The following is a 13,852-nucleotide window of genomic DNA, read 5'->3' as shown; positions in this document are numbered from 1 at the left end:
ATTGGGAATTCAATGTATTTCTTGTGACACAGTTTTCTTGAGGAAGCAATTCGACAGAATTTTGTTGAAGGACAGAAATAGTAAGATGGGATATTTACAAGATGCGACAGTAGAATGTTGGAAGAATTTGAAAGGGAGGGAAACAGCTAGGCTTTAATATTATAAAAAATGACAAATAACTCTTAAGGGTGGAGTTTACAGCCTCATAAAAAGGCAGCATTCTTTTGCTTTGGACTAAGATCATTGTACGTGTCAGTGAACTTCTCTTTTTCTCCCCTAGTCTGTTTCCAACTTTGCATCCCTCAAGAAAAACTTCTTGGCCAAATGCCTAATCATAAGTAGTTACTTTATGTATGTCCTCACAAAAAAAACAGGACCAAATGACACACCTTAAGTGTACTTCACTGGAAACACTTTATCGGTGTAGTTTAGATACCTGAAGAGATCCTGGTCTAAAGCCTGCTAACATTAATTGTAATTTTTCTATTAATTTCAATGATATTTTTGTTAGGCTGTCACTCTGTAAAAAAACAAAAAGAAACAAAACAAACAGAAAACCAGATAGCTTTAGATAAAATACACAAACTGTTAGCATGGCTTCTCATATCTCCTTGCAAGTTTAGCAATACACTTTGCAGAAACGAAGAGTATGGATGATGTCTGCCAAAAATGCAATTGCCTGGTGTGTGTACATGTGCATACTATAAAATTTTCACACACATATGACCTAAACTAATGCCAGATATCATAGAAGGTAAACAGCACACATGTATCCCCAGTAGTTTTAATAATTGGGAGTCAAATATGGTGCTCCTCTTGCTCTTACCTAATTGTGTTAAAGAGCAGTGTTACCAGGAGAAAAGCAGTGAATACTGAGTAGAGCACAATAGAAGGAGATGGAAAATAGATACAAGAAGCTAGGTCTCCAGGGGCAGTATTTTCTATTTGCTGGGCTACAGACTCGCAGCTGATAATGCAAGTTGTAATTAATATAAAAGCAGGAGACAATATGGGGAAAGCTTGTACTAGCAGGGCCACAGGAGATCACTCTGCTGCTATCCACTGTTTCTCATTTACACACACAGCCTTCCCTAGAAAACACAATTTTGCCAGTGTTTTTTCCCTTGAAAGTTAAAAAAAAATTGATTTAGCACCACCATTGAATTTTGCTAAATCTAGCAAAGAGCAACAGAAAGGACAAGAGTCTCCTGGTATACAAAGCAAATCTGATGCGTGACTCTTTTCTTGATGCTGCAAATCTGGTGGAAACTGTAAGAGTCTTTAACTGTTTTAACAAGGATTTCTTGAACAGAGATGTTGTAACAGATAAATTTGATATAGGATAACCTTCTGTTAAATTGCAGTTCTTACTTTGTATGCCTAGAATTTTCACTGGGCAGTCTGGCTAATTTTTTGTGAGTGTATATAGTCCCGCTAGGGCTGATTCTGATCTCACACTGCTTTTTATGGTGATATTAAAGACTCAATTAACCATAAGGAATTTGCTTCTTATTTATAACTGGGAAGTAAAATCAATCAGGCCAGCTGATACCCATGTGAGCAAGCTGAGCAGGATTTGGCTCACAGACATTAACTGAAGTTTTAAGTATAGAACTGTGACAGGATCAGGCCCTTACCTCTATCACGTGGAAATGGACAAAATCATTGATCTTGCAGGATCAAATAAAACACAACTTACTTCCATAAAAGAAACTACAATGGCTATAGAGCTCATTCTCTGTGAAGATGATTGGACTCAAAGGTCTGGAGGTTGCTCTGGTAAATTAATTTTGCAAACACAAAACTAAACTGAACTACTGATACAGATGGCATTTCCCACCCCCCACCCCCTCCCAAACATAAGCCAAACCCTGCTCACCTTGTTCTTACAAGTAACACCTGTGAAAACAGTGGAACGACTGATGTGATTGATACCACAAAAATCTGTGTCTAGGTACCACCATATATAAAAAGATGCCAGACATAGAAACCTATGCACATACATGCACATGTGTTTCTGTGTGTGCATCTGTGTCTGCCTAAGTTTTGTACGTATAAGGTTCAGGATGGTATCTTAGAGACTGTTGTGGAGTGCAGTAATAATAAACTTACTGTGTAAAGAAACATTCAATGAGTAAATGAGCCATGAAAAACTCCAATTTGACATATGTGTGTTTTCTAAAAAAGACCTCTCCTGATATTGCTAAGGTTTATTTTCTTACAGATGCATATTTAGTACGATAACTTTTTTGTATCAGAATTACACAATTTAAACAAAACACAGGCATTATGGCATTCCAGATATTTGAGTGAGTATGTATATATGTATGTACAACTTTAATTCTTGTCCCTTGATTTTGGATTTGAGGAAAGAGTCAGTCAGGATTTTTGATGCTTCTAGAACGTGGCAACGTTCTGAAAAGCTGCGTGCTTTGTATTTTCCAATTAAGATTGAAATCATACGTGTTATCCACCTGTCAGCAAGGAACTAAAACCTGAAAAATCAAGGGGTTGTTGGTTTTTTTAATTGTCCTTCTATGTCATTCTGTGTGGCTACACTTCAGCTAGACTGATAGACAGCTCAAACTAAAGAGGGAACACTGGTGTCAAATAGGTAGCGAAATACATTATTGGTTCAGTTTGAGAGAGCCCAGTTTAAAATTCAAACACTCAGATTTGAGCTGTAGATTACCTTAGACAGCAGAGTACCTTACCCACCAAAAAGAGAAAATACACAATGTGCTCTACAGTCTCGAAAAGTTCCTGATGTTCCTTGCCCCTTCAGAAAACACAGGGCCTATGTAACACCCTAAGTCGTCAGCCACATACCAAGAAATTTGGTAATTAAAGAGAAAAAGTTGCCTTATTATTATTGCAGTTAGCTACTTATTTCCCCTTCTGACACACTACAAACAGGCAGGGCACCTCTGGGGTCTGATCCTGCATTTCTGGCATACTCAAAACTCCCACTGAAGTCTGTCAAACTGTGGCGTACCTGGAGACCGCAGCATCAGGCCCCAATTACTTCCTCATTACTTGGTGAAATCTTACCTAAAGATTTAATTATATAACTGGAACAGATCTGTATTACCCTATTTTTATTTCTTTCTCATCTGCAAGATGACAAGAATTTTCACAGACCATTCTTCAAGCAGAAATATTAAAGAAATGTAAAATGTCTGGATGTCCAAAAGTACAGAATGAAAGTATCCTCTCACTGGAGAGCTGAAAGGTTTAATACTCAGACTAATATTTCTCTTCTACAGCTGAGGCATCGGATTTCTAATCTGTCAACAGTCCTTTTATAAAAAAGAGATGTATGTATCTTTCCATCCATTTTTAATTGTATTTTATAAATGATGATCTGTATATTATTACCTCTGAGCTGCAAATTGACTAGAACATATAAACAAGTATCAAAAAGACTGAGGCCTTGATCCTGCTCCCGTGACAGCCAGTGGAAGGACAGCCATAAATTTCTATGGGAGAATTACTAGGCTTCAAAGTAGGTTTGTGCTAAAGGAAAAATTGTGTGGCACCAGGTGAAGCCAGGTACGTAAGAAATGTAATTAAAGTGCAAAAATTTTATCATATGCTTGAAAAAGTTTAAAAATCTCCAAATTTTACAAGCAGTAGGTTTTCCAGATTTGAATAGCTTGAAGGGGGGAGGGAGAAGGATTTGTTGGCAATCTCCATAGATATTTTCGACTGAACACAGAATGCAGGATAGGGCCCACAATGCTCCACAATGTTTATATTGAACAATAATAAATTGTCTGTGCTGGGAAACTCAATTTGAACTGCAGCTGGAAAGGTTTCTTTCCTCCTTTCTTCGCCCCCCACCCCCAACTGATCTGGTTCAGCCAGGGCATAGCCGTAATTACCTTCTTTCCATCTACAGCTAATACCTTAGAGCAATAAAAAAATATGAGGGTGTTAAAAATTCAAACACTAATTATGGGCTGTTATATTTACTAAACACAGTAGAGTAATAACAAAAGTTTCAGCTTCTTGTGGCCAGCGCTGCACTATTTGATGTACCAAGTCCCTGGACCCTTTACACTTACTGTATTACATAACAGTTAATAGCACACTAAAATAAAATTCGATAAACACATTTATTACCAAACGCATAGAGCACAACCACTTACAGCTGTCTCCTTTTTCCAGCACAGGTATATCTCTGAAGAGTTCATTCCTTTGTTGATTTTGGTTTTGGTTTCCAGTTAAGGTATATAAATAGGAGAGCAGTAGATTTTGGAAAGGGAAGGATGCACTATCTGAGCACCCCATTTAAAGTCTTATGGTAAATTAGCCAAACCTACAATCCCTTCTGTTACTTTCCCTTATGCCTGTTTTCGGGTCTAGCAAAGGAATCAAGCTGCGAGCTGCCTTAGTTCCTAGTTCAGCACTGCCACTGTCACCGCTAACCACCCCTCGCGCTCACATTAAACACACACAGTGTAGTTTTATACCACCTAATAAGAATAGAGGTGTATGGATTTTTGGGGTGTCAAACAGCTGTCACAAACTGTCACCTCCACAAGAGAAACCTTGGCACACAACAAATTATCCTGCACTTCTTTTTGGCTATCATTATTCATAGCCAATCAGTTGAAATGCTCCTAGTATTTCATGTGCAAATAAAACCATGAGGGGAAGACCCGTGGATCAGAATAGTGGGCCAATACATAAAACAGAGGAAACAACATGCTGTCTCTGTCCTTCTGAAGTGGCTCATCATCACCCCTGCACCAACTTTCACCAAATGAGATCTAGCCTGAGGCTATATATTAAATATGCATATCAAAGCAAATGAAAAAATAAACCTGGAGAGTCAAATTGGACAAATTTGCATGCTTGAACTGCTACGTTTTCAGGTAGATGCTACCAAATGATAGCTCATTTTTTTATAGTCTCGCATGTTTATATTAGCCATTTTTTAAAGCTTTTTCTTCTTTATGAATAGAAGAGGATTTCATCCTGCTGGAACCTTGTACAGTGCAAATATAAATGTGTACACACAGAGTAATTCGACTAAGCTATAAAAAAGTGTTAAAGTTTTGTTGGGAAAACAAGCTAATATATAAAAAAAAATCCAATAAGGAGACACATTTCCCAAAACGCATGAATAAAATGTAACTATGTGATACAACTCTTCATTTCCCAGTTGGTGTTCTGGTTGCACAAATTATTGCTTCCTTTCAAAACAAATAGCAGGGGGCTAAAGTAAAAATGTTATAGCTCAAATCTCCAGGAAATAAAAGGCTTTAAATTATAATACCCAATGAAGTGGTAAACCCTAATGGGTGCAAGATAAATGGGTTGTCATATTTATTTGAGTTCATTTTTTGGGCCACAAAAGCAAGAGGAGATTCTTCTTATGGAAGATAATAGTTATCAAATTATCAAAATGCTAACCCCCTCTACCCCTGTCCTATCATTGTGTGTGAATTTAAATATTATAATGGAGCACTGCAAATTGGCTTGAGCATTCGCCATCTGCCAGAACCCTAAACAGGCTAGTTTATCTAATCTCTTCAATATAAACATAAGCATGCTCCATTTCTACACTTCCACTTGAAACACACTCTTGTAAAGAAACTGTGCTGAAGAAACATGTACTTTTTTTTTTTTTTCTATTGCTCTGAATTATGCACAATGACCCTCTATCTTTCAGGTTGACACTCATTTCAGTTTCTTTTCTAGTACTCTCCCAGAATAGTTATGCACATGAATTTAGGGTTGTAAAATGCCATAAACCAAATATTTTTGAAATAATATCATGCCTCATGTAGTTTATTATCTACATGCGAGATAGCTGATAAGCAGAGAAACTTTCAGGAACCTCTGCATGCATATTTTTTTTCCTCTCAAAATAATAGATTTAAAATGTAACACATCGCAAAAACCTTGTCCTGCAATGTTTACCGAATACAAATGAGAAAATGAAAGCTAAGGCTTGGGTCCAAAAATATTTCCCGAGCTCTGTAACTAAGCAGTGCCAGAAGGGGGGCATTTAGAAGAATTTATTATTATTTTATCTCCCAATTCAGCCTCAGTCCAGGTCTAATGTAATTATCAAATACACATACAAACAACATGTTTTCAAAGGAAACAAAAGCTCCTAGAAAGCTCATTCTCCCTGGGCTTAGAGCTACTCTTCTTAACACACTGGGAAATAAAGGCAGGCGCCTGTGCAGAAAGCATGGTTAACTTCACACCGGGTGTTAAATTAATATTTCAACCGCTAAAATATTAGACTGTATCATTTAGATTATGAGTTCAATTGAATCTAAAACTGTGTAAACCCCTTTTCCCCCCAGGGATGCGTTCCTATAAATAAACTAGAGTTCACACCCACTCTTTTTAACCAGAGCTATTCCTTCCCTTTTCTGTGGTACCAGCTGCAATCTTTCCCTTCACATCCCGAAGTCTCTCCGCATCTACATCTTTTGAAGGATCACAAGAGCCGCTCCAAAACCCGGAAAAACAAAGGCACTCTCCTTACCACGCACACCAACGTTCAGTCCTACACACATAACACTAATTCACCAACTCCTCAAGTGTTAAAATCAACCGCTAACCTACGGTTACTCAATCATCATTCTCTCCAGCTTTCTGTAATACATTGTTAATAATTGCTTCATCAAGGTTACTGTCTTTTATTATGAAGATGCTTCAGGCGTTTGGCAATAAGTCCATATTCTGACAATAAGTTGCTATAAAGCACAAGCATTGGAAACTCTAATGTGCTAACCCCTTTTTTTTAATGCAATGTAGTATTGCCAATAATTCTCATCACTTGTCATCTCCACGAGAGGGGAGGGGGGAGCAAATCAGCAAACTTTCTCCCTAACTTTCTTGTCTCTGTTTCCTTACACTGCTGTATTGATTACAGAGTTAGCAAAGGGGAAGAGAAAGCACCGATCCCCACACCAAAAACGACAGTGTGCTACCCCTCCAAGCCGCCCAGACCAGGAAACTTTACAAACCATTGCAAACTTGCTGCTTTACAGATGGAATCAGAAGGAATCTTTTGCATTTTTACAACTTTACAAAGCGAGAGGGAAGAAAGGAGGATCCTAGCTTGCAAGAGGTTAAAGTAGTAATAATACTACTAGCAGACAACAGCAGCAAAACAATGAAATCTGGGACAGGTCCTCTAAGCAGGTTAAAGTCTTAAGAAGTGCCATAAAGAAAGCAGAACTTACATGATCGGCTAGATTTGTGGAAGATCCTGAGAGTTCTTCATGGTCTGATTTGGAGCTGCCATCCCTTTCATCAATAACGAGGTCTATTGGCATTTTTCCTTTCAAACAACTAATGTACCGATGGCAGAAGTTATCGCACAATTCATGAACCTGAAAACAGTAACAATGATAGTATCAATAATGGCAAAATATCGGATTGCAACTTTTTTTTTTTTTGGTAGCAAGAACAACCCTCTGATCTTCTCCACAAGTAACTCTAATTAAGGGGCACAATAGTTGAAGGCAAGGAAACAATAGAGAAATTGTTGCAGCACATATTATTCTCTAGAGACTTGCCGCAGCAACAAGTTAGAGAGATAGATAGTGGGCTCAGTCTGGTGTGCAGAGGAAAATCCGATTTGATGATAACATCAGAACGCTGGGAGCTGGACCCAAGCGGTATCGCTGGAGCATGCACAGCCCAGACAGGTACAACTAGTCACTCGGGACCGGATCAGTTTAAACCAGGGCTAAAAAAAGGTCTAAGTGGCCGGGAGTGGTAAAACGAAGCTACTCGCTGAGGCTGTGGGAAGAGCCGCTCTCGTCCCAGGGCACAGCCCCCTCCCCACGCCGCGCAGGGGCCCCCTGCCTCTCCCAAACATCTAGTGCTTGCTTGGGGTTAATGGGCCTGCCAGAGCTGAGGACAGGCAGGAGTGCTTTCATTTCTCTTTTTGTTCAACATGTTATTTCCGAGCCAGGGAAAGAGCTTCTACTGAGGGAAGGGGTAAGAAGGATGAAAGGGGTTTAATAATATTAAATATTGAAATTACGCAGGGGAAAAAAAAGAAAAGAAAAAAAAGCCGGGCTGGGCTGGGCATGGCTGTCGAGTGTCATATGTTCTGATGGCACAGGTTACGGTATCACACTGTGTTTCCCCTGTCTCCTCTGGCCATGTTTACAAATCAGCCCAAACAGTCGGGGGGGGGGGGGGGGGGGCGGGGGGGCCCAGGGAGGGAACGGCTTGCCCCCCGCCCACCTCTGAGCCTCTTACCTTTTCTAATTCCAAAAGGTGAAACCTTAGTACTTGTATTGCTTGAATCATCTGCAAGAAAGTTTTGAGTAAGGGGTTAGGTGGGAGACAGGCGCAGGGGAGCTGCGCAGAGCTGCGAGCCCGAGCGGGCCAGGGGGAGAAAGGGACTGTCAAGGCGCGTAGCCATTACCCAGGATTTTAGCTCATTGGTCACGCTTGAACAATTTTGATCAACTTTAACCTAAGCGCTCGATTTTTATCATATTTATTACAGGAGCGGTGATTAGTGCTTTATTACCGCGATCTTGGAGAAACCCTCTTCCCCCTCTCCTGGCTCCCTCTCAGCACCCCGGCCCTCACCCCTGAGGGTCCGCAGAGGAGTCAAACACACGCTCCCACCCACCCCCTCACCCGCAGGATAAGGGGGGGGGGGGGATGAATAATTTGGCATCTTTACAAGCGGATTTAGGCACTTTGAATATTGAAATCGTTCACATTAGCAAAAGAATTAGTTAGAAATCTCCAGCTCTCTCTTCTTAAGCAGTTATTTCCCTCACTTTAGCTTCCCGTGGCTTTCAAACACAGCTTTGCAATGCACTGGGGCTGGCGGGTCTGCCCTGGCTCACTTTAAAAGTGCAGCTCTTTGAAGCCTCTCGCCGGTGGCTCCCAGCTCCCGGCTCCCCCTGCCCAGCCCGCGCAGCCAGGGAGCCTGGGCCGGCAGCGGCCCGCCCCGCCGGGCCGGGCGGCGGAGGGCGCTTGCCGGCAGCCGGCGGTGGGGTCGGGGTCGGGGAGGGCGGGAGGGGAGCGGGGCAGAGGGGCCAGCAGGCCTTACCAAATTGTCCAACTCTGGATTTGAAGAAAAAAGTGGTTTTTCAGCGCGGACCTGCAGGGAAAAGGAATAGCGGCGTGAACTACAGCTTCCCTCCTCAGCCCTGTAACCGAATCACTCGAAGGGAATAATAATAATAATAATAATAATAATAATAATAATAATAATAATAATAATAATAATAATAATAATAATAATAATAATAATAATAATAATAATAATAATAATAAGCAGCCCCCCCCTGTGACCAAACCAGCCGGTGCAGGCCAGGCCCGAACCGGGCTGGGCACACCGGAACCTTCTGCGCTGCGCGCAGGGGCCCGCTCCGCCGCCGCCCGCCCCGCCGCAGCAGCCCGGCGCCCGGATCCCCGGCCCTCTCCCCGCGCCCGCTGCCTCCCGAACTCGGCCGCAGCCACATCTCCCTCGCGTTCGTGCGGGCGGGCGCGGGCCGGGGGCTCCCAGCCCGGCAGCGCGGAGGGGCTCCCGGCGGAGGAGGGTCGGGGCCGACCGGGCCGCCAACGCGCACCCACGCCGCCCCCTCCCGCCCCCCCCGGCACGGCCGAAGAGGGGGCGCGGGGGGGGGGGGGGGGGGGATGCGGGGGGGGGGGGGGGGGCTGCCCCCTGAGAGCGGCCGGCCGTGCGGGTCGGGGAGCTGGGGAGGTGGCGGGAGCGCTGGGAAGGGCTGGGGGCGGGGGGAGAGGTGCCGGACCTGTTTGGCGAAGACGGCGATGTCCTCGTTGAAGGAGTCGGAGGAGCAGACGTCCCCGCCGGCCACGCCGGGCTCCCGGGGCGTGCAGGTCGCCAGCTCACACTTCTCAAAGACCAGAGCTAAGAGGGGGAACAACGGGTGCCTACCGGGCAGTGGCACACAAAGAGAGGGGAGGGGGTGGGGGAGAGGGGGAAAGAAGAGCTCTAGTCAACAAGTATTTATTTTTAAAAAATGCACGGACACACGGACACACGGACACAGCCACAGCCACGCTCTGCAGCCACGCAGTATTGCTTCGGGCAGAGCAGGGGAGCGCAACGTTTTGAAACAAAAACGCTGGGTTTGGTGGTGGCGGTGTGGTTTGGGGTTGGGGTTTTTTCCCCCTTTTTGAAATTGCCATGTCCGAGCCACATCCCCCGTGCGATCCCCACAGATGAGGACAAAAGTGACCTCCTCTCCAAACACATCAGGCACCAAACACGCTCACGCAGGCAGCAGCTCAGCTGGGAATCTTACACTTTTCGCCACAGCTTAAAATAACGCGAAACCTGGAAGATCCCATCCCTACCCTCCAGCTATGACCTAAAATGAGAAGCACGGCTAGGCAAACTGCAAACTACTTAATACGTAATTTTATTTTTCAAGGGGCCTGCTAACAAAAATGTGGTGAAGTTTCCTGGCTTAGGAAGCACACCCAAGTAAAATACCAGCTGTCCAGATAAGTGAGCTGGGGAGGGGGTGGAGGGAGGGAGCACTTCGCGAAATATTTTCCCATAGTTGGTGTAGTCAGGAAAAAAATATTTTATCTGCGTGCTAAGTAGTAAGCATGCATTTGCCTCTTCTCCCTTTTGGTGCCTGCTCAAGGCCCCACACTCTGTCATAGATGTTACTGTCTCTCCTTTTAGGATCATGTAGTATTTTTTCTAAAAGTCACTGAAGGGAATCTGTGTCATCCCCCCCCCAAGCTATGCCCTGGCACAGCCTTGAGTTCTGCTGGGTACGTGTTCCTTTTCTCTCATGTTCTTCCTTTCTTAAAAAGAAAACTCAACTCATTGCCCCCAATGCATTTATTTCTTCTGTCTCAGGGAAATGCTGCTTCCAAAACCCGAATCCCTTTTATTCTTACTACCATCCGCGATGTGAATAGCTCTTTATTTACAGTGTTGGAAGAGTGTTATTATGGCATGAAGGAGAACACCAGAACAACACTTCTCCAACTAAAATCCAGAGCAATGAGAGCCACCTCTCCTGCCTGAACTCCTAACTGGGGCCTTTCCGAGAAAGACAAAAAACCCACGGGGAGGGGGGGGGGGGGGGGGGGGGCAGGAAAAAAAAAAAAAGGGGTGGGGGTGGGGGGGGGAGGAAAAGGAAAAAATAGAAAAGGAGAAAAGAAAGGCAAGGCACCACCAGCTCCCCCCAGCCCAGCCTCTCTCCCCGAGAGGTCTGTTTTTCCAGGACCCGTTTCCCGCGGGCGCTGGCACCCCAGCTAAGAGTCAGGCTGGGACGGCACTCGCCCTGCAGCCGCCAGCACTGGCAGTGCCACCGCGCGGGTCTCCCTCCGGAGCGGGCGGCTGGGGGCTCCCGGGCCGCCGCCCTCCCGCCGGGGTTCCCTCCCGCACCGCCCCGCTCCGCTCCGGGGCTCGGCTCGCCGCTGCCGCCGCCCGCCGCCGCGGCCCCGCGGGAGCCCCCGCCGCCCGCCCGCCCCGCTCCTGCCCTCGCCGCTCCGCGGGCACCGGCGCTGCGGAGCCGGGCCATGGCGCCGGGCGGCCCGGCGGCACCTACCCGTAGATCGCATCCTTGTCCCGCTTCAGGGCGTCGTTGACAGCGGAGCCCATGCTGGCCGGCATGACATTGGGGTGCGGGGCGTGGGCGCCGTAGTGCTGTCCGGCGTGGAGCGGCGGCCCATGGTTGAGGTGGTGCACCGGGGGGATCGGCCGGGGGGGCGTGGGGGTCCCCGTACATGGACGCCGGCACCCCTACTCCGTCCATCCCGCCGTAGTGGGGCAGCTCATCGTACTGTCAAAAAACGGGCCGGAAGAGAAGAAAGAAAGAGAAAGAGGGGAAGAGAGAGAGAGAGAGGAATAAAAAAACAAACAAACAACAACAACAAAAGTCAGAGGAGAGTAAAGCACCCGGACAGACACAAACAGAGCAAAACAAAACAGAAGCAGCCACAACAGAGAAAATGTGCAAAATGAAATCAACTGGGATCGGGAGCAGAGGCTGGAGAGGCTGAGGGAGGAGTGGGGGTGCGGGGAGAGGTAAAGGGGGAAAGTGTGTGTGCCTGCCTGTGTGTGCGGGGGGAGATGGTCCTCTTCAGCACGGGCAGGAGAAACCCTAACAAGGAAACGGGGATGAAAAGGAAGGAAACGGAGGAAAGAAACTAGAGTTACTCTGCATTAGAAAGGAAGAACACACACACACACACAAAAAAAACCAACAAACCAAACCCAACCCCCAAAAAACCCCAAAACAAGCAGAATCAAAAGCAACTATATAAATAAATCAACACTGGGAAGAAGAGAGGAAAGGTAGGGTGCATTGGGAGGGGGGGGGGAGAGGGAAGAGATAAAGGGGGAAATAATCTGAAAGTTACCAGAAACATTATTTAGTAGCAATTCCCCTTGTCCTTGTCAAAGCCAGAGACAAAAAAAAAAAAAAAAAAAAAAAAAAAAGCAGCTATATGTGTATACATATATATACACAGACACACATATGTATTTCTTAGTCTTTGCTAGACAGCGGCAGCAACGGCGGCAGCAGCAGCAGCAGCAGCAAGCTTTCCCCTGTGAAACCCGTGCTACTGAGCAGGCAGAGAGCAGGGAAATCGCGCTGCTGGGGGAAAAGCTAGAGAGGAAAAAAGCGTGGAACAATTGCAGAGAGAGACACACACAGAGAGACACTCACGCGCACACACAAAAAGCTAGTGAATAATTTTTGCTGCTATTTTTTAATAGTGGCCGCCATCATCATCAGCAACAGAGGAGAGCAAATCGGACAGGCCCCTCTTAAGAGAGGATTTATATATAGGTAAGTGTTGGAGATTTAAACCTACCCTTTGCGCCATCAGTCTGCGCTCCAATAAACTCCTGGATGTGTCGTATATTTAATATCCCAGTCCAGCAAAGAAAGTGATTTAGAGTGAAGAAGATTCCTTTTTTTTTTTTTTTTTTTTTTTTGCAACCCACTTATAGACTTCTCCTATCCTCCAATATGGGTAAATAATAATAATAACAACAACAATAACAACAACAATAATATATAAAAAAACCAGTCAAGAACCACGATGAGTTTCTGTGTTTTCTTCTTTTTTCTCTCTCTTTCTCTCTTTCCTTTTTCTCTCTCTCTTTTTCCTTTTTTCCTTCTCTACGCAAAAAAAAAAAAAAAAAAAAAAATTGTCAAGCCCCCAAACTGAAGGTTACGATCGGCCCGTCAGCAACCCACATGTAACCAAACTGTCGTGTCTCATGGCTTTTTGCCACTCCAGCTGTCAATCAAAGCCAGGGAATGTCAAGGTAGTGAATGAATGATGGTTGATGATGATGAAGAAGAGAGGAGGAATCTTTTTAACCCCGGTTTCTTCTTCCAGTAACTCCGCGCTCGGGTTTTGCCTTTTAGGATCGCTATAGGGTTGTTTTGTATTTTTTTTTTTTAAGTACTGTGAAGGGGGGTGGGGAAAGATGCGAAGAAAAATTGAATAGTTTGCAAAGCCCGGACTTCCCCCTCTCTCCCTTTTTTTTTTTTTTTTTTTTTCCTCCTCCCGGCAGGTATTTTGTCTCCCTCTCTCCCTCGCTCTCTGAGATGAGTGAGTGTCAGTAAGTGTTGGCAGGTTGGCTGCTGGCTGCCTTATAGAAGAGGCTCAGTTTTGCAGCGCTGATCGGCGGGAGAATGAAGTGACGGAACCCGGAAGTAGTGGTGGCCATAGCCAGTCCTGCAGCGCGGCGGCGGCGGCGGCGGCGGCGGCGGGGAGCGGCGGCGGCGGCGGCGGGGAGCGGCGGCGGCGGGAGCGGGCGCGGCGGCTGGGCGAGGGGCGCGGGGCGCGGGGGCGGCGGGGCGCCCCAGCCGGCAGAGCGCCGGTGATGCGCAGCGCG

General features: G+C 45.5%; 1 protein-coding gene across 1 annotated transcript in view; it reads right to left on the bottom strand.

The window, feature by feature from the left end:
* Positions 1–13,762, bottom strand: part of MEIS2 (Meis homeobox 2) — a 175,107-nt gene extending 161,345 nt beyond the window's left edge. The window contains 7 exon segments of the mRNA XM_040601364.1: positions 7,215–7,364; positions 8,245–8,295; positions 9,056–9,106; positions 9,762–9,903; positions 11,544–11,701; positions 11,703–11,777; positions 12,817–13,762. Coding sequence (XP_040457298.1) covers positions 7,215–7,364; positions 8,245–8,295; positions 9,056–9,106; positions 9,762–9,903; positions 11,544–11,701; positions 11,703–11,777; positions 12,817–12,828 — 639 coding nt within the window. The 5' untranslated portion in view covers positions 12,829–13,762.
* Between the last annotated feature and the right edge of the window lie 90 nt (positions 13,763–13,852).

Source organism: Falco naumanni, chromosome 7 (assembly GCF_017639655.2).
Source record: "Falco naumanni isolate bFalNau1 chromosome 7, bFalNau1.pat, whole genome shotgun sequence".
NCBI classification, from domain to species: Eukaryota; Metazoa; Chordata; class Aves; order Falconiformes; family Falconidae; genus Falco; species Falco naumanni.
Note: the sequence above shows the minus strand (reverse complement) of the source record. Positions and strands in the feature narration are given on the sequence as shown.